Source organism: Botryllus schlosseri, chromosome 11 (assembly GCF_051294905.1).
Source record: "Botryllus schlosseri isolate E-star chromosome 11, Bs_hap1, whole genome shotgun sequence".
NCBI lineage: Eukaryota > Metazoa > Chordata > Ascidiacea > Stolidobranchia > Styelidae > Botryllus > Botryllus schlosseri.
Window position 1 is genome coordinate 22,932,751 of NC_137246.1, and position 21,969 is coordinate 22,954,719.

General features: G+C 41.6%; 1 protein-coding gene across 1 annotated transcript; it reads left to right on the top strand.

Annotated features, from left to right (window-relative positions):
* Positions 1 to 10,695: 10,695 nt before the first annotated feature.
* On the top strand, positions 10,696 to 20,855 carry LOC145451114 (proton-coupled folate transporter-like). The gene is made up of 10 exons (XM_080329604.1): positions 10,696 to 10,873; positions 11,560 to 11,678; positions 12,161 to 12,322; positions 13,091 to 13,216; positions 13,275 to 13,603; positions 16,183 to 16,358; positions 16,431 to 16,593; positions 16,834 to 16,917; positions 18,632 to 18,788; positions 18,930 to 20,855. The coding sequence occupies exons 1-10, from the start codon at positions 10,778 to 10,780 to the stop codon at positions 18,973 to 18,975; spliced, it is 1,458 nt and encodes a 485-aa protein (XP_080185730.1). The 5' UTR covers positions 10,696 to 10,777; the 3' UTR covers positions 18,976 to 20,855.
* Positions 20,856 to 21,969: the final 1,114 nt, after the last annotated feature.

Here is a 21,969-nt window from a genome sequence, read left to right on the forward strand (position 1 = left end):
TGGGGTGCGGTAGTTACGGTGCCAACTCCAATATAGCCGTTTTAACGCGCCATCGCCCCCCTATCACCCCCTATGTTGTTTTCGCCCCCTATCGCCCCCTTCGTCCGTTTTCGCCCCCCTCTCGCCCCTTCGTTATTTTCGCCCCCCTAGACCGCCAAATCGCCCCCTGGGGGGCGATATCGCCCACGTTGGGAACCACTGTTATAAACAATCGCAACGGCGCAGCACAATGACCATAACAACGGTCCGTGCGTGGTGGCGATCGTTTAGAACAGTGGTTCTTAACCTTTTTTCTTCCAGCGCCCCCTTTCAAAAATTATCGTGCTCCAGCGCCCCCCAACTTCATATTGTAAGGAATGTAATAAAGACAATGAGTAAGAGGGAGGGCCGTAATAGCACTTCGTCAAACCCCTAAAAACGATTGCCTTGCGCACCCATAGCGTGATAAACTGAACCTCTGAGGGCTTCGCCCCCACGAGCCCCATATCGTGATTTTGATGGTCAGCAAAGTTTGTGTGGCCTGGTCGCCCTAGGTACCAAATTTTCTATATTGCATGAATGGAAAGGTGGTAATTACATATATAACTCGCTATAAACTTTTTATCCTCTCAGCCCACGTAATCAGATTTACCAGTAGCACTGAGTGAGCTGTTGTATAGGAAAATAAAGGGCACGTAATTGATAATTAAACATATTCGGGCGTGCCCGCAGGTACAATTATTCGTTACCAGGGCCGTAACAGCACTTCGTCAGCCCCCCTCCAAACAAAAAACGTTGGTCCAGGGCCCCCATCGGGTGATAAACCAAACTTCCGGGAGACTTCACTCCCAGACCTCTATTAGGCTGTCCGCTATTGACTGATAGCCTCTTAGGTATCTACATTGGGTGTCCATTTACTGAGGCAGCTATGCTCGCCTAGTCGCGCTAAGCGCGAAAAATTTCACTAATTAATGATTAAATTGGTCAATATCATCGGGAATTGCATGTAAATTGAGATCAATTTTTATCCTCTCTCTGCTCATGTAAACACATTTACCGGTAGAGCTGAGTGAGGTGCAATGTTCCCTCTAAGCTGCGCACGTGCGCAGTGCTGACACGGTCTCTGCGCACAGGAAATCTGCGTTGCGCACAACAAATCCGAAGTTATTACCTTTTTTTAGTCGTTACGCACTGTTATCCAAGGGTCATCGCAGTGAGTTGTTGACTGTGCGCAGACTCATCAAAACTTGACGCGAACATTGTGAGGTTTCTTGAAAACTGTAGGGCCCGTTACTAATAATTAAACATGTTCGGGCGGGCGAGCCCGTTGGTATGACTTCGTTGCATGATGTTATTTCGTGACCCCTGTCTGCAATATCAAAAAATATAGAATCGCTCAACGGGGATATCGCCCAATAGGAATATCCCTGTCGCCCAATCGTACTAAACTAAAAGACGCACCAATTTCAGATTGGTATTTCCTCACTGACATATAATTTTTCCCTGCCAGATGGAATTCGTCTTCTGGGGTTCAGATTGCCAAGACAGGAACATTCGGTGTCAGTCATTTAGGCGCCCATGGACAATCAAACCTATATGTATTTTGATGGCTATATGTAGCGAAGTTTTCGGTGTTAATTTGCCCTGAATACTCATTAAGGATAAGTCCTATCACCAAATCATCTACTCCAAAGCCATTTTTCTCCAGCGCCCCCCATACCGCCCCCCTGAGCCCAGCGCCCCCCATATCGCCCCCTGAGCGCTTCCGCCCCCCTTCAAAGTCGCCAGCGCCCCCTGGGGGGCGCTGTGGGCAAGGTTAAGAACCACTGGTTTAGAACAATGCCGATTTTCAGATTTTGAAGGCTATTTCGGGGTGGTTTCATTGCCTTGATGAAAATTTAATGTATATTGTCAGAATCAGTGCGACTGTAGCTTTCAAATAAGATCAACGTTATTTAATTTGAGCGCTAGGGTCGTCATCTATGGGATTAGCAATTACGCTCCCGTTTCATGCTATGAAGCGACAACAAATCTGCCATTGTCGCATCACTCGACCGTGAGTCACGTGTTGCACATCTATCCGTAGGTTAGTTATCTATAATAGGACACTATGCTATTACTCTTCAAGTCGAGTAGTCGAGTCCCTCATTACGACGTCACAACAGAGCGATTAACTATGTCCAAGTTCAAATATGTGCCTTTTATGTCACCACAAAGAACATAATGCCTGTTATACATCACATTAAAGATACTTCGGTATATTTTTCGACCATACCGATTTCATTGCACTTCATGACAATTTTGTGGGATGATCATGATTGTGTTATTTCCAGTAACGTTAGTAGCTTTGTACTATGTCTCGTATGCTACGACACGGCCAATCAAGGTTTGAACTAAGCGAAGGAAAGGACGTAGTTTATTTTGGTCCTTGGTGTTTTGCGGCATAAACACCGACTCATGACACACACACACACACACACACACACGATCTGTGCATATGCACACCATGAGTGCATGATGTCCATATGCCGCTTAACAAGGACTTTCAACTTTAAAGGCTTCCTCAGTGGAAAATAGTATCAAAACTATAATTCTCTTTAGTAGCCTAAATGAACTTTCAGTTGCGAGGAGCGTAAAATGTCAGTAATCGAGAAAATCGTCTTTCACTACCTACTCGACTCGAATCATTGAATTTGATATCGGTACTCGATTCAGATTCGAGTACTCGAATCATTGTGCCCAGGCCTACTTACGAGCAATGGTTAGTACCCGACAGACGTAGTGCTATTCTTGAAGTACTTGGCACATTGTGCAGATTCAGCACTGCGGGTCAGCTATTATTAGGGAGGGAACGGGAAATGGGATGTTTGGTAGCGCAACTGCACTAGCGTTGTTGCAAATAGCAGTGATATAGCTTGTGGAATACGGTACAGCAACGGTCCCAGAGTTGGGCGACTAGAAAAGTTTCAGCTTTCCAAATTGGATCAGATTAAGACTTACTGAATTTGCTAAAACTTGGAAATTGAATTAAATGCCGAATTGTGAAGAAATCCAACAAAAATCATGTTCACATCAAACCAGGGTTTATTCTCAAGAGCACGAGAACGTCTGTACACCAAGCGCGGATCACTTGCGTTCGAACCACGAATTACCTGTTTAGCGTCATTTATGCCCATTTTCACTCGAATCTATCGATCATCTTAACTCTAAAAGTTATAAAGAAGGACGTATTGCCAAAAAGGAGGACGTTTAGGCGTCCTCGGAGGACATTTTCAAAAACCTGAAAAAGGAGGTCGTATGACAACCCTACTACATAGGAGAGGGTGTATATTTTACGGGTTCTTCAAAATTGAACTTTTTTTCAAAGTTTACATAGACCCCGATAAATTGTTTGGTTGCCTATAAAAACGCCATGCAAAAGATTATGGCTCAATTCCGACCCGTAAAATCGATTTATATACTTAAAAATGCTTCTCAAATGTTCTCATGCTTATGAGAATGAATGAAGCTCTAGATATTCTAGATTTATTGTTTAAATATGAGTACCCCAGAATAAATTAATTTAGTTTCATATATAGAAATAGGCATTTCTGTGCCGTTGATATTATATATATGTCCGATTGTCAGTTGTTCATACGTGCCTAAATGATCATCGGCACCGAACAGCCTTGTCTTTACAATATGAGAAAATGCCGCGCACCCCGTGATGAAATATCAAATTGGAATCGTGTGTGCCTCACGAAAGGGGTTCTTTATTGTTTAGTCTGGTACATTTGTGCGATTCCAATATGGTTAAAAGCCATATAGCAGCGGGGAGATCACTAAATAATAACAAGCAACAGATAAATTAATAACAACGCCCGCCCCCCGTACATACATAAATAAAATTATTGTAACGTGACCTAAACTTTCGCAGACACCACCTCCCTCAGCTCTACCGGTAAATCGTATCACGTGGGCAATTCTATGATGTGCAATTTTTAATGTGATTGGCGAAATTCAGTCATGAGTTATTGAACTTCTTCGCACTTCGCGTCATTAGACATGCCCGGGTCGCCTATATGAATAAGCCGGACTTTCGAGTAGCCGTTACATGGGAGATCTAGGGATGAAGCCTCCCAGGAGTTAGATAGATCGCCCTATGGGGTGCCCAATACAATTGCGAGAAACAATACCAGTGATTAAATTCATCCTTCACCTTTGAAAAGTTTCTCTCTTCGCGTGGAGGGTGATTCGCACTGATCTTCCTTAGCACTATGTCTGTGGGTGAAAGATCACCCTAGAAGTGATTTTTCTACTATATTTTTCATATCTTTAAAAGATTTTTTTAAATCTCGCATCAAATTCCCCCTCCCAATTTTTTTTGTATGGGTACGCTCTTTTCGGCATACACATAAGCAAATTTTTTACTTGCCGTGGCTCGTTGATCTCACATACCAATGATATAACGAGGACCGTGTAACAGCACTTCGTCAGGCCCCCAAACAACGTTGGTCTTGGGCCCCCATAGGGTCACAATGCGAACTTCATGGGGCTTCGCCCCCAGACCCCCTCAGTCTATCCGCTTTTTGTCCCTACTTATGTCGCCTGCTTGAGTCGCCTAAACGTGAACCGCGAAAAATTTCTATAATTCATGATTAAATCGGTCAATATGATCGGGAATTGCATATATATTGCTATCAATTTTTATCCTCCCGATGCTCACGTAATCAGATTTACCGGTAGAGCTGATCGAGTGAGGTGTGTTGTAAAAGGTAGGACCCTAAATAGCAATTAAACACCTTCGGGCGCACCCGTTGGTATAATGACTTCGTTTCATGATGATATTTCGTGATCTCCTCTCTGCTATGTCAAAAGATATTGAAATCGCCTAAACGTACTAAACTAAAAGAAGTCCACTATTTCAGATTGGTATTTCTTTACTGCTAAATAATGTTCCCTCGGGATGGTATTTGTCTTGTGTGGCTCAGATCGACAGGACAGAAACATTCGGTGCCAGCCATTCAGGCGCCAATGGACAATTGATCATAAATTTATGTATATATCTAAGTTTTCGGTCAGCACAAGGGCAGTCCTTTTAAGCCAAGGTCTTCTCGTTGCTGATCGTTCTGGCACACTTCTCGGAGTTGCATGTTACATGGCCTATAACTTCATATGTCTTGGTGCGTCGTGGCGAGATAATGGCCGACGCCGAAGTGCCCATTTCTATAAATCATTGGTATTGTTGGATGAAGGGTACCAAATAATCAAGAAATTGGATACAATTAAAACCAAAAAAAAATGGAAAATGTTGCATAAATTTCCAAAAAAATACTCTATGATTTATGTTAATTTACGAGATAATTTTTGGTCCCCTTCGAGCTCGCCCCCCCCCCCCAATTGAGGGGTTTCGGGTGCGGTAGTTACGGTCCTGGATGTAACGATGATATCTTCAACGGAAAATAGGCTGGCTTTCTCTTTGTTTCGTCTTTGTGACAGATCAGATGGCGAGACGACCTTAGTAATTGATTCATGATCAGCATGATCAGGTTGTTGGCTGGAAGCCAGTACTGTTTTTTGATTGAGCCAGCGGAATCAATGCAAAGCTAAGGTTGTTTGATCGGATCATTTTGATCGCACATGCACGAGGCGCGAAGGAAACGCTAAGACATTGGCAGGCGTTTCATCAAAATTACGGTGACAGGGGCATTGAAAGAAGGCTAGTGATTGAGTTGTTGTATGTAGTAGGTATTCATATGTTGAATCGGATTCGCAATCCTTCATCAATAGATATCGTTTCTGCACCCAGCAGTATGAAAGTGACGTAATGAGTTTTATGCTGTCGGCCTTTGTGGATGTATGTAACTCAAGAAAACTACAATGGCTCTATTACGCGATGTTGCACGATATTTCGTCATTCTAGTGTTGAGTGCATGGCCATTTGTCATTTTTACTTGCTCTTCAACTATTTGCTTCCGTTTCACACTGTGCGTCCATGGTTCGATGGTTATACAGCTTATTTCCCATTTCATAAAATTTGTTCTTTTGTAGACTTGGCAATTGAATGCCTAACTAGATAGTCCATGAGAGTGGCGAGGGACCGATTCTGCCGTTCAAAAGCGTTATATTTGAATTGCAATGTTGCCGAAGGGACCGCGTTCACGAAACACGTAGTTTGAAAGAGATAAATCTATCATTTAACGCTTAGCCCCTTGACGTTTCAATCGCTTTAGTGGAAACCTCCCATTAAGTAATGTAATGGGACATATATCATTTGGATGTTTATTGTATATATAAAAGATGACCCGAAGCTTGACTTCCAGTTGTTACTCTGTATAGTGTAGGGGTGTGAAACATGTGGGTTGCTTGTCTTAATATGTCCGTGATCGCAATTTGCTCAATTATATGCTATATAATATAGCAAAAGCAAGCCCGGTTGCCATTCTTCCACCAACAAATCGTTCGTCACGTGATGGAAAACGACTTCTGGAAACAATTATCAGCCAACCACCCGTAAACCATAAATCCCTTATGTGATTTGGGTATTTTAAGACAGAATTTATAATATTTGATCCGCCTTTCAGTGATATCCTATAGTTTGGCGCTTTTATTTCAAATGACTGGAAGTTGATTTGGCAAAGTCCGAATAGTCTACTGATAACCCCCCCCCAGGATAGGTTGATAATGACAAACCAATTATTTTATGACTATATGTTATCTGGTATGGAGTCAAGTAGAGGTTTTTTTTCTAGTTCATTCGTCTGGTCTGTGTACTTTTGTGCTGATTTATTACTAATGGTCCATACTTGTTGAATCACTTGTCTTGATGAAGAAACGTGAAAATTTTCTAAACGTTGAAATACAACAATATGCACCGTGTTCACTCTGTTCAGTGACGTTTTCAACACATTACACGCAGTCGTGCAGCCTCGACGTTGTAACTACAATTGTAGATGATTGATTCATAGTACACGATGGCACGTATTATTGACCGAAGAGTTGCCTCGCCCTGTATTTTATGTATAGATTAGTGATGGTGTGGAACGTGGTGTCCGGTCAATACCGAGAAAACCATTACCGAGAATGTCATTACCGAGAATGGACACCACCGAGAATGGACATTACCGAGAATGGACACCTCAGAGAATGGACATTACCGAGAATGGACACCACCGAGAATGGACATTACCGAGAATGCAATATATGCAATGCAGGCATGTTATGCATATGCACAGGTCGTGTGAGTGCATCACGGCGTTGCCACATTCGGTATCGATGCTCAGGTATAAATTTCTCAACAACGTCAGTCCCAGTAAGCTATATTCTTGACATTGGCCATTCTCGGTAATGTCCATTCTCGGTGGTGTCTATTCTCGGTAATGACCATTCTCGGTAATGTCAATTCTCGGTAATGTACATTCTCGGTAATGGCTTTCTCGGTAATGTCCATTCTCGGTAATGGTTTTCTCGGTATTGGTATAGAACCGTGGAACGTGAGGTTCACGTTCGCTTGCTGTGTGTGAACTTCAGAAATTTTGAGGTTCGCGTCCGCAAACGATCGTTGGTAGGCTATGCAATGTGAACCTTTTCCATTATAATTCAAATATTCACTTCATTTCACTATAACATGTTTTGTTGAAATTCTTGGCATTTGAACTTCGGACCACTCTCGGCATGGCGCTGGCAACATGAAATGAAATTCAGCAGTAAACGAGCATTCACCATGACCTTTTCAAAAATGTTGTAGGTTTTGTTAAAAAAGTTTGCTCGAAATATTCAGCTTGCTGTTTGTAAATATTTAGTGACTCTGTGCTGTGAGCTTGGCCCGAAATAACAATTCTTATTATCAATGATCGACACCAACGAAATGTATATTATAAAGAATGCATCGTTGCCGAATGAAAAAGTCTAGCAGGCGTAGCCTACGGGATCCATCGTCATGTGATATTTTTATTGTATTATAAAAACCAAATCCGCCCGATTGGGGTGTTGGCTACTGCATAACTTAATTCTGAGGTAATATCTGTAGCACGTTTAGAACTTCCACTATGATCAATACCAATGTAGCAATAGTGGGACGCCCTAAGGCAGGGCCGGGCAACATACGGCCCGCGGGCCGGATCCGGCCCGCGACGGCATTTTGTCCGGCCCGCTGGCAGCTTCCCGTCTTACATGATAATGTGGCCCGCGGCCGATCAGTCTGCCGAGATTCCCCATTACTTGCTTACTACGTCAAATTTTAGTGACTGTATGTTAATATATTCGTGTGTGCGCACTTCGCAGCGTGCCAGAGTGGAGCTTACGGGTAAGTTCGTCGAAGCGAGAAGACTTGCATTGTCAGCATTTACCATGTACTTAACCCCGTTGTTGTTTGTGGTAATCATGGTGTTTGTCGACTGCAATGGTCATTTACACCAGGCCGATATTTCTTATTTTTGATTCCGTAACCGCCAACTGGTAGCACGGCACACGTCCAGGGTTTTGTGAGACGCCGCTTAATAGTTATACCGATGAGATGGCGAGGAGGAGCCTAGGTAAACCTCCAACACTTAGGTGGCAATCCTAGAGTCGGACTCGAACCCACAACACATTGGGTATTGTAGCTGTGGAGTGTGGATTATACTACTGCACTATCTCGTCACTCACCCAAGCCTAATGAATTCATATCTTGGTAAATTTGGGGGACCGGGCTTATCGAACAACTTAAAATCTTAATTAAGGATTGCACCTTGTGTTGATTGATCAGAGAGAAGCAGACATAGCAGTGCATGTGTGACAGTGGTTCTCAAGCAGGGGGCGTGAAAGCATCTGAAGGAGGCGCGAAGTAACAGTTAACTGAAAAAATTTTCGCGCTTCGCGCGATAGCCTATACCACAAGCTCATGGTGTTTACTGTATTTATTGTCTGATTTTCATATTTGAGAATTCTCTCATCAATAGCCATAACCTTTAATACCAATAAACTATCCATTGGGATGGCTAGAATGGATGGCGCGGAATTTGTCACTATCAAAAAGGGGCGTGTTCAAAAAAGCTTGACCACATGACAATACTGTTCTCAAATCCACATTCTCTTCGTCATTATCGGCGAGAAATTGCTTTGAAATAACATTGCTTCGTTAAAATACTATCATTGAATACGATTTATTCCATGTATAATGTATATGTGAATAAATGGGCAAATAATGTATCGATTCAGCAATCCGGCCCGCCAAGTACTTAATTTTCCTATATCCGGCCCGCCGACTGGAGAAGTTGCCCGCCCCTGCCCTAAGGCATGGACGGGCAACATACGGCCTGCGGACAGTTTCCCGTCTTAGATGATAATGTGGCCCGCGGCCCCAGTCTGCCGAAATTTTAGTGACTGTATGTTATGTATGCTACGTGTGTTGTGTTCGCAGCGTGCGAGAGTGGAGCTTACGCGTAAGTTCGTCGAAGCGAGAAGACTTGCATTATCGGCATTTACGTTGTGCTCAACCCTAATGAATTGATATCTTGGTAAATATGGGGTACCCGACTTATCGAACGCCTTGAAATCTTAATTAAGGATTGCACCTTGTGTTAATTGATCAGAGAGAAGCGGACATCGCGGCGCCTTTATGACGATGCTGTTCTCAAATCCACATTGTATTTTCATTATCAGCGAGAAATTGGTTTGAAGTGACATCGCTGTCGTTAAAATACATTCATTAAATACGATTTATTCCTTGTATATGTGGATAAATGGGCGAATAACGTACACAATAAGCAAGACATTTAGTGACACCAAATCGCACAAAGCGCGACATAATTGGAAAAATGTAGGATAAAGTTTAAAAAAAAACTCTCTAATTTATGTTCATTGGCGAAATAATTTGGGTATTTGGGTGCCGTAGTTACGGTCCTGTACAAAATGAATCAATCGAAAACGATTCACCGCGCAAATTGCGCGATTAAGCGAGTATGCTCGTACTTGTCGCCCGCATGTCGTCAAATTATACGTCTAGAACTTCAAGTCAAATCGAACATATTTCCGGACCTTACGTCACCTCACGAAGTTCTGAATCAGTTTAAAATTTGATGTTTCATTTACTTTTGCTATGGACAAGCCTTCAACATGTTGCGTATTTAAATTAAGATATAAAATTGTAATACATCTGGCGGACCGGCGGGAAAGTCCTTGCGGACCGGCGGTTGAGAACCACCGACCTAGGAGAAAACCGCGACGGTCATTATCGGAAATATTTTCGCGTAGGAATGGTGCGCGGTTTTTATAGATAACTATAATATCTATAATTTATTCCGCTTTGTTAAATCTTGAGATTGAAACTAACTTTATGCGCTGCGATCTACCGGTTTCCTTAATCCTGGGTTGTTACATCCTGATGAACGCGATAATCGACTTTATATATATCCAACTTTATGATCTCCGCCTGTGGTGTTGGAATTAGAATTTTTTGTGATGGTGTTCGTGACAGGTTCGCATTCACGTTCGCGTTCACATTGTACATTTCCAAAAGGTTAGCGTTCACACGAACCAGTACCTTTCAGGGGTTCGCACTATCCCTACTGTGGATTCATTGATTCGTGAAAAGGCACGACCTGCAGCCTGTCCCTAATTTTGTCATTTGCACGCACTAGACCTACGGCGTACACAATCAAAATTCCAACAGATATCGTGGCGAAATTTTATTATAGGAACCAAAAAATTTACGAATTCATTATGCGTAAAGCGTGACTTCATGCAAAGACTCTCAATAGAAAGAGAATAATACGCTATTCTTTTATCATTATGCACAGTTGTTTTTGAGTCATCTATATACCTCCCGGGAGTGAACACGATGCTGCGTCATTCGTACGTTGAGCTGATAGTGCTATTCACTGCTCCAGCAATGTACAGCACATTTATTACCATCGGACCGGAGTTTGTATACCAGGTACCTTTTTGAGTTAGTAATACATATGCTTTAGAACAGGGGTGTCAAACTCAACTTGGATCGCGGGCCGGATTCAAAAGTTTTGATCGCTCGCGGGCCGGACCAGTCAAATGATTACAATATGTTACCTCCAAGTCCGTACCCTTGTTTTCCACTGGAATTCAATGGATTAAGATTTTCAATGCGGCCCGCGAGCTAAAATGTTTGCCCACCCCTGACGTAAGGTAAACAGAAGATATTTGGATTATATTCTTCGTGTTTATCCCTGTATTTTACAACGGTTTCGCATTGTCACTTCGGCCTCTGTGAATACTATTATTTGGTCCATGTTTCCAGAAAACTCTGAACTCAGTTTGCACTTTTTTGCCTTCACAGAATGTAATGTCAATGTCACCGATTTGTTCCTGGCGTTTACTTGGGTTAGACCCCAACACTGCCGACATATGGTTATGACATGGCATATGAACGTGAACATGTTAGACAATCCTGTCTGGATTATTATACAATAATTTTTCAATTTGCTCAGAATGGCCTCGCGGGCCGGATGAAATGGTTTGGTGGGCCGTATATTTGACACCCTTGCGTTAGAATGTATAGATCTATTACATTCGTTATGTAAGCGCCTATTCGTTTCATGATAATGAATGATGATAGTTGCTTTTAATGATACTTTTCGACTTTCACAGTTTGTGTCAGAATCGCACAACTTCACCAGTAATCAGAGCGCTTCCTATTGTGGCGACACTCGAAACTTTTCATTGACTCTCAGCGCTGAAGCTCAAATCGTGGCGGCTGACGTATCATGGTAATATTTGGCCGTAAGACTGATAGGGCGCGCGGGGATCACAAAGTTGCCTCATCTGCGAGAATGCTAATCGTCTGATTAAAAACTGTTAATCGAGGTAACCTACTCGCTGGACTAAACATCTCAACAAACAACTCGGGATAATCCTCGCGCGAAATCATATCCAACTTTATGAGCCGCGATTAACAGCTTTAATCAGAAAATTAGCATTATCCCGGGTAAGCTTAAGCCAAAGTCCCAAACTACTAGAAGAAGGCTATATGTAAGTTTCAACGACTGGCTTAATTGTCTCCCCTTAATTAGCAGAATACAGGCCAGAATGTTCGGATTATCGTGCCATAAATTCACAGCTCCCATCGGCAGTCGATTGATTCAATTTGGCATTTCGGATTCGTAGCTGCGGCAAATACAAAATTGATTGACAGCAAAAATGCTTGTTGCGTCTAACGAATTTTTACCTTCCATGATATTTGTGATGGCAGGTGGACAAAAATAGCAAAGGTAATGGAAGCTATCTTTAACATGATCAGCGTACTCGTATTGACGTCATGGAGTGACGTAATTGGACGCCGGAATGCTCTTCTATTTCCTGTGATTGGCAGTTTGATATGCACCATAATGCTTGCGATAAATATATATTACAGGTATATAGGTTAGAGCTGTTCATAAATAAGTTTTTCAAACATTTTACGGGATATAAAAAGTAGTACTTACGGTGGGAAATTCTGTCATTAATATTCATTATAGAATTAGGCACCATAAATACTATATTTTTTCAAATCCAAACTAAAATAACTTCGTTCACACGGATCGCAATTTCTACGACCTGACAATTTCATGGGGTAGCTAGGAAAATTCGAAAAAATATTTTATTTAATAAATATAAAACTTTTTCGTCTGATAATAACGCTTCTAAATGTTGGAATGGAGCCAAATTTGATGCTCAGAGACTTTTTAGTCAGCCTAATAATTTTATCAAGTAGCTAGTAAAATTTGTGAGAAAATGCTATTTTTGAACAGCCATAATATGGGATGGGTATTTATACACCTGCTTTCATCATTCTTAACCATTGTTACATCAGACCTACACGTAGTATCCAAAAGTAGTCATCAACGTTGGTTCACAAGTATAGAAGTAGAAGTAACGTTCTAAACGTAAAACAAAGTACAAGTACAAATAGCAGCTTCCAAGTAAATAAAAAATTATGCATTTTAGGCCTATAGATTTGGCTAAAAACTAAATACTGTTAAATGAAAGTAGTCTAAAATCAAAACCATTGGAGTTAGTAGTAGGCATTGTCGACATTTTATCCATCCGTTGGATATCGTATCTTCATGTAATCTATATCCTTGCAACAGATATTGTGCCATATCTGCCATATATAATGGTCGTTTATTTCCTGCCAATATAGAATATCACTGATTCTGTACGTGGCATCGACAGCAATTTACGGAGCTGGCGGCGGATGGTCAGCAATGATGGGAATAGGAACGGCGTACCTCTGCGACACGACCCCCAAAAAACAACGGAGTCAGAGGTTAGTACAACACAAAATTACCAGCATATACGTTTTGTGAGTTGTGATTTCCATTCAGATATACAATACTTGAGATCTGTTCGGAGTTTGGCGGTGGGGTGGCACTGATTGGAACAGGCGTCTGGGCGCACCAGTATGGATTCTTCCAGCCCGTGATGTTTACTATGCTTTGCTCTGTAGCTGCGTTATTTTTTACTTTTACGTTGAATACTGAACCAAAAGAGTCCAACAGCAGTTGTCAAGAAGAGGATATAGCATTGACAGATGAAAACCGGGATGGTGAAGAGGGCGAATCCAAGAAGTCCGGATTTGAAGCCATATTCTCTCAGCTTGGCGAAGTCGTTCGGATTTATACCTCGAATTCTACTAAATGTGGCATATGTGAAGGTGCAGTTATGAATCCAATATGATACAATTAGGATTGGAAACTAAGCATGTCATTCTCACTAAATCCACACGAGTAACGCAATGATGTACTTCGCGTTAGCGTTCCCTATAACGGTTATAACAAAGCGGCGTTGTGGAAAATGTATATGGGATATGGATTCGTGTCATAAGCGTCCATTTTACTCTACGACAGGGTTGTAACCAATTCACAAGGTTCTGAGTCACAATTCAATTTCACTTTTACAGTTTTGACTTGAGTCAAGTCAAGTCATTTTCAATTCACCACCGAGTCACGTCCGAGTCCAAGTCAGCGAGCAGAGGGTCGAGTCCGAGTCATAGTGTTGACACTCAGGTGCGAGACCAAGTCATTGTGTTGACTGTTCAGTTTAGAATTAAAGTTACGTTAAACCCACTTTAACAGCTCTGCGTATTGCTTCGCAATCGTACTAATTTTCCTCACTTTTAACAGTTTCTGGTCGCATTTTCAAGTTCCTGTACTAATAGACGAAATACTTAGTGTGGTAACTTTATACTATTCTTCGAAATGACGATGAAATGTCGGTCTTGGCCGCCTTAGTCTCGACTCATATGAATTGGTCCGAGTCATGCTCAATGACTCGAGTACAAGTCGAGTCAATAGCCAGATTGACTCAGTCGAGTCGGGTCGAGTAATAATTCTCCGTATGGCGAGTCCTTACAGCCCTGCTTTACGAAATATAATCTCTTCGATTTGTCTTTGGTTTGAGCTACTAGCCCCGGTCGGATAGTTGGTGTTTTCATGTCATACATTCGTTTAAAATATATGTGTTGTGTACGGAAAACGTATCGTACTACAAACGAGAAAAGACGATTAGCGCCAATTATGGCGTTTTTTAGTTGTGCCTGTACAATCGCCTGGCTGTCAAAGCTATAGAGAAGAACGAATTGCCAAAAAAAAAGAACATTTCAGCGTCCTCGGACGTATGGTAACCCTAAGCATAACGAACGTGACTCGTATCTAGGGCTGGGAAAAATCGAGTACCTGAGTGATTCGATTCTGAATCACGTAATATGCTTCGAGTCGAGTAATCGAGTATCACTCATGATGACGTCATAACAGAACATAATATGTGAAAGTTCAAATATGTGCCTTTTATGCCAGCACAAAGAATATAATGCCTGTTATCCATCACATTAAAGATACCTTGGTAGTTTTTTCGACCATACCGATTTTATTGCACTTGGTGACAATGTTGTGCGACGATCATGACTTGAAATGTGCTAGTTCCAGCAATGTTTGTGTCTTTGTACTATATGTCTCATATGCAACTATACGGCCAATCAAGGTTTCAGGGCTTCAACAGTGAAAATTACTGTCCAAACTATTATTCTCGTTGATAAATTAACTTCCAGTGGCGAGGAGCGTATAATTTCAGTACTCGAAATAAAGCGTCTTTTACTACTCGACTCAAATCATTAAAATTAATACTCGATTCAGATTCGAGTACTCGAATCATTGTGCCTATAGCGCTACTCGTATTCCAAGCAATGACTCGCTGAACGTCAAATGTGAGATTTCTCAACTCATATAAATTGCAATTACAAATCATATTAGAGAATGCGTGTAGGATCAATACAGATGTGGATATCAGTTTGACTTGCTGTTGCCAGGACACGACACATAGGCTACCTAATGAGAAGGCTACAACACACGCGCGTCCACGTCGTCCAACTGTCATATGGTCTACTTGAAAGATCATCGCTCTATCGAATATGACGGACCTAAGGATGAAACAGTGTCTCGACAGATATCCTACAGCCCGCGGACAGTTTCCCGTCTTAAATGATAATGTGGCCAGCGGTCCCAGTCTGCCTAGACTCCCCACTGCTTGCTTACTACGTGAAATTTTAGTGACTGCATATTATTATATGCGTGTGTTGTGTGCGCAGCGTGTGAGAGTAGAGCTTACGCGTAAGTTCGTCGAAGCGAGAAGACTTGCATTATCGGCATTTACCATGTACTAAACCCTAATGAATTGATATCCTGGTAAATTTGAGGTACCGGGCTTATCGAACGCCTTGATATCTTAATTAAGAATTGCACCTTGTGTTAACTGATCAGAGAGAAGCAGACATGGCGGCGCCTGTCGTTGTTTTCAAATCCACATTGTCATCGTCATTATCAGCGAGAAATGGCTTTGAAGTGACATTGCTGTCGTTAAAATACATTGATTAAATACGATTTATTCTTGTATATGTGGATAAATCGGCGTATAATGCATCGATTCAGCAATCCGCCCAACCAAGTACTCGATTTTCCTATATCCGGCCCGCCGACTGAAGAAGTTCCCCGTCCCTGGCCTAGGCCAAGGTAGGTGTCTGATTTCAAAGACTACTCCAATTCGTTTCGACACCTGTCTATATTTTCATTCTATTGTAGTTTTATAGTATAATGATGTGATAAAATTGTTAATAAACTGATCTGAACACAAATAGAGCTATATTCTAGGATGCCTGTGGAATGATGGTCACCTTACGCAACCGCGACACATCATACGTAAATTTGTTGTCATTCGATTAAGATTGTAAATTGTTAACAGGGGCTGAATGCATTCATTTCGACGGCAGATCGAAAAACAGAGTTTGGAGACTGTGGTTTTACTTGCTGACGTATGTCGTTTACATGGCGGCAGTGGATGGCTACGAATATTTTATGACGATGTTTCTCATCAGCGCCCCATTATGCTTTACTCCAGCGTTGATTGGAATTCGAGCTGTAAGCATATATCATCATACACATATAGTGATGTATTTATTGGATAATCACCACTTTTTAATGATTTTGCAGGGCCTTGGTTCTATAGTGATGTTGTTTGCGCCGATTCTGATCAAAATCTATCAATCAGGATTTCATTTCTCCAACCAAACCATACTGATTACTGGGATTTTCACGAAAATAATATTTTCTGTCCTATTTCTTTTCGCGAAAACGGCTGTTCCCATATTCATAGGTGAGTCGAATATGCTCAAATAGAACTGCATTTTAATCCTTTCATTAGTTAGAACGAAGTATTGCTTATGTTTATTACGTGAAGCCATCGCGCTGCGGGATATTATATAGTTTAGACCTGCTGAACCTTGCACTTAATGCATAGCTAATTAGCTATATTTCTGAATTACTGGGCTTCTAGACTGGAACTTCAGAAAATACATATTTTAAAGCACGCGGTTAAAGCAATCTTTCTCTTTAGCAACTGGGATCAGAGTGTTCAGCCATATCACAACACCATTTATACGCCTGCAGATATCAAATATGGTTTCCCCGACTGAGCAAGGTATATGAGGTTAATACGATTGAGGTTCAGCATCACTTCGCTTCTTTTGTGATTTCCATAAGTAACGCAATGTGTGATTTTCTCTGTTTATAACGTTACTTCACCATCATGGCGAGGGCATAAGTATAAGTATAGTCGAGTGATGTACAGGTTTCGGATTGTAACCGATCGGTATTACGAAAGTGAGCATAATTTTTATTTATCGTCCAAATATAAATGCACAGCAAATATGCACATTGTACAATGTACATTTGCTGTGCATTTATATTTACCATGACAGGTAGCCTACCCAATTTGATGATGATTTTGCTTACGTCGGAGTGGGTATTGGATGGGCGTTTTATGCCGAAATATACTCCATTTTTATTACAGTGAATGCATATGAGGGTCTAATGGACGGGCGGGCAACATACGGCCCGCGACGGGATTTTGACCGGCCCGCAGAGAGTTTCTACCCTGGAAGTGGAATTATACTATGAAAATATTGACAAATTTATGCGTGACAGAATGAATCCAAGTTTGCCAACCTGAGAAAGGTGGACATGAAACTACTTGCCCTGTTCGGATCTATATAAATTTTCGACCAGAAAAGGTTGCGTTCCAATATAACTGATATTCACGTGCAGTCTTTACTACGGGTTGCTACATACGACGTGCAGTCAGAGCTTAAAGAACTTGTTGACAACTTTGGCCGACCAGAGATGTCTGATTGACTTTAACAGCTACTGTTAACAAATTCATTAAACACTGTTTATGGTCTCTATGCTTTAAACCTAAAGTTTACATTGAATACTATTTTTCCTTGTATAGGTGGATAAATACGCGATTAATGTATATATTCTGTAATCCGGCCCGCCAAGTACTTTATTTACCCATATCCGGCCCGCCGACCGGAGAAGTTGCCAGCCCCTGGCCTAATGATTTCCTAGTGTGGAATGGCCTTAGAAAATATTTGAGCTCCATTTAATATCCTGTTCTCACACCTTGCGTCACCCATAGATTGATAAATAGCAACTTTGAAATAGTTAGAAATGAATTAATCATATAGTCGCATTCCTGCAACTATAGTACATTTTTACCAATTGAAAAAGGACATTGTAGAAAAGAGAAAACAGCACAGCGAGCTGGATTGTAAAACCAATAAACTCGTTTGACATGACCGACGGACAGTATTAGGTGTTTCAGGTCTATTTGCTAAGGTTATATTATGGTTGTTTTTATGCATTGATAAAGTTTTAGCAACACAGCCGACAAGATAGCGTATAGTGGTGGTGCGTCCGGCTACTTGAGCGATATGTCATGGGTTGAGTCCCTGGCCGGGTCAGATCAAAGACCTGATCACCAAAACGGGTATCTGTCGTATCACCGCTTTTCGCTCAGCATCTTCGGGATAGCATATGCAGGGGCAGTACAGGACTTAAAGCCCTAAAAGCCATAAAAGACCATATCCACACCTTCCCTGTCCAGTGGCATATGCACAAATTGCACATCATGTACTCAAGTTAGACATCGCTGTATATGATCGGTGTATATGCCGCATAAACATCAAGGACAAAATATATAACATGCTATTCCCAGCAAGTGTTGGTTTTCGCCTCTTCGTCGCTACAATTTCCGTTCCGCAAATCGTATTGAATGTTCATTGTGCCTATACATCCTTGCATATTGCGACGTTTCACGGCTCTTTCCACAGCGTATTTCGTTTCGTCTATAGGAGCAGCATTTGCCTTGGTTCCATGCATCACGAAACTGGTGAACATCTTTACGCCGTTAATACTACTTACGATATATCCGGCAACTTTGCACATCATGCCGTCCTTCATATGGGCTGTGATTGCAGGCTACTTTATGGTGCCGATGGTATTGATGGTGTAAGTATACCTGATTTTTCTTCGCAATTTATAACGAACAAGGCCGCAGCAAACTATAGGATATGTATCATGCAGGGTATGAGTATATTTAAGGTTTGTGCAATAGTTTTCAGCATATACTTAAGGAAGGTTTATTTTTAGTACGGTGTGGATTGCTGATAAAGTCAATGAAAGAACAATGAAATGAAATCCTCGTCGTTGAAAGATTGCTACCAATCGAGTGTCGTCAAGCTTTACTCCAAGTTTACGAAAATAATATGCAGCATGTAACTGCAATGCGAACATTTCCGCTACACATATTTAGTACCTATGTAGGTTACTACCTGTGGCGACTGTAAAAGCTCTAGAAATTAGGAAATATATGCATCGCTCGCTCTCGACATTGTGACGATTTTCGTGTAGAGGATTTGCAACACTATGTAGCAAAATTGCCAACGTCAAACACCATGGAATTACCTTGATCACGTTAATAGAGTTTTAATAATATGTAGTGTGAATATGCTGTTTTAAAACGGTGTACGGTTGACTAGAACGTTTCAACCTAAAGGATCGTGAGTATAGGCCTATATACTCTATTTGTGTGTCATGTAAACCATGTATACATTATCCTATTTATGGTTTATCGCGTTCAACACCAATGATTCTACAAGATGGGGGGAATTTTATCACACTTATGCTGTATCGGTAATGAAAAGGAAATTTAACACGATGAAGATAATAGCAACTCACCCATCCTTGATTTTTCGAGTTGCTGTCCTAAATAATTTTCAGGTCTACAATCAAGTCGACAATGTGGTGAACTAAATACATAGTGAAGTCTCGAGGCAATTTGACATGAATATTTCCTCTTATAGTCGTGTGTCCGCTTGCATATTAAATTTCCGACCTCTGCTTCCTCCTGTGGTTCATTTATACCGAGTAATTTGTTGCAAGGTATCGGCGGGGGTAGACCATATAACACCAATGGATTATTATTTCCGCCAAATGACGGTGGCATTTTCCTTCTGCTACTTTAGTACGTCTGTACGTCTCAGTGCACTAATTCGTGATAATTGAGCATCGTAGAGGTACTCGCGTTACCAATATGTAAAGCAGGGGTGTCAAACTCAAATTGCCTCGCGCGCCGGATTCAAGCCTTCAAATCGCTTGCGGGCCGGACCAGTCAACTGATTCCAAAATATTACCCCATGCCATTGCTTCTCACTTGAATACTTTATTATACAAAACATATAAAGATAAACACGGATCGAAGCGGTTTTATTCGAGCATTATTATTCGCGAGCAATGCAATTGGCAAAAATAATACAGTTATGAACCGCTAAACAGTGGGGCTAACGACGATATAAGTTGGCATAGTTCCATGCCCCCCTGCTTGCTTTAGTCGTAATCTGGAATTAGCGCTGCGTATGTGTTAGGTTGAATGCACGATATATAACTGGAAACGCGGACGTTGAAATTTGGTTTATTATTATTATATCGCGAGTCGGCTTTCTCTAAATCTGGGGACCTATTCGGTCAGAAGTGACACAGCAGTGCGACCATTGATACTTGAATTATACATTTGTGCAACTAATCTATTCTCCATGTAAGCTATAATAGTTCCTCATTGGCGTTTTCGCTTCCGTGAACTTTTTGATCCATTTTTACACATAACTCTGAAATCAGTGTGCTCTTTTTGCCTTCTCGAAATTAGGTGTCAATGTCACTGACAATCAACGCAGAATTGCTTCGAGCGCCGGATGAAATAGCCTGGCGGGCGGGCGGGCCGTCTGTTTGACACCCCTGGTGTAAATTATAATGCAGTTCTTACCGGGATCAGTTTATTATACTCTATGCAACACAGCGAGTTTCCTTACTGCGGTCAAAATAATCCTGCAGGTATAAACCTAGATTATTCGTGATTACATAAGCAATCGGGGTTTGTGTCTCAATAGAATTTATATTTTCGTAATCAGGGTTACATTATAATACATTTCTTCGCTCGGGTCGCCAGTTTTAAGATGACTATATCTAAAGAGCTTATTGGAATTGTAGAACTTCAATATACAATTGACACGAATTTGTCGACCGAGGCTTGTTGATGATGATGGCACGAAATAACACTAAGGGATTATTCGACATATTTAGCGCTTTTCAAGACAAACAGACTATTGCATAAACATAATTTGCTAACTGCACGGTAGGCCTACTACATATTATCAATTTGCAACAGAGGCGTATCCACAATTCTGTTTGTATAACTGTATAATGTACAGTACATTGTGAGAAGACTTTTGATTAAAGCGCCATTGCCGTAGAGCAGGGGTCGCCAACTCGAAACGGGGCGTGGGCTACTTTTCAAATTTCGTACGGGTAAAATAGGTCACACATTTTAACAATCAGGTTTTAAAACCTTTCCGTCAATACAACGCTCTGCTCTCTAGCATGGGCGACGGGAATAGGCTACCACAAAGGAAAGAATCAGGGCCGAAACAGCACTTCGCCAGGCCCCCAAAACGTTGGTCTTGCGCCCCCCATAGGGTGATAAACCATAATCTCATGCGGGGGCTTCGCCCCCAGACCTCCCATCAGGATATCCGTTTTCACCGCTACTTGTGAGCGAGATTTATTATACTCGTGAATGGCTCAGTTTAAATCACCGAGTCGCGCGTGAATGTGTTTATAATTCATGATTGAATGGGTCCATAACAGGGGCGGGCAACTTCTCCAGTCGGCGGGCCGGATATAGGAAAATAAGGTACTTGGCGGGCCGGATTGCTGAATCGATACATTATCCACATATACAAGGAATAAATCGTATTTAATGAATGTATTTAAACGACAGCAATGTCACTTAACATCGTTGGGTTATAATTTTTATCTGAACAAGTCACACACAATGTACAATGCGATAAGACACAATGCGATGTCATGAACGATAGGAGGATGTTGAACGACACGCATCAGTAGTGATCCTTTACTCTAACATCCACCTCGGCCTATAGAGTGCCCGATGTCACAGTTCTTTTCGATGTTGATCCTTTTTGAAGCCGCGACCCTTTCTACTAGTTCTTTCCATTCCTTGTGAGTACTTCCTTTCGTCGGGTCTTTTTCTGGGCTTTTTTGTCGCCGTAAGAACGGCAACGGCAGGGGAAGAGGAGCCCAGATAAACCTCCGACGGGAATCGCCCCGGTCCGTCTGC

Coding starts and splice junctions, on each gene's coding strand:
- LOC145451114 (XM_080329604.1), top strand. CDS start 10,778: ATGCTGCGTCATTCGTACGTTGAGCTGATAGTGCTATTCACTGCTCCA. Junction 12,323..13,090: donor GCGATAAATATATATTACAG/GTATATAGGTTA, acceptor CTGCCAATATAG/AATATCACTGATTCTGTACG. Junction 13,217..13,274: donor AAAAAACAACGGAGTCAGAG/GTTAGTACAACA, acceptor ATTTCCATTCAG/ATATACAATACTTGAGATCT.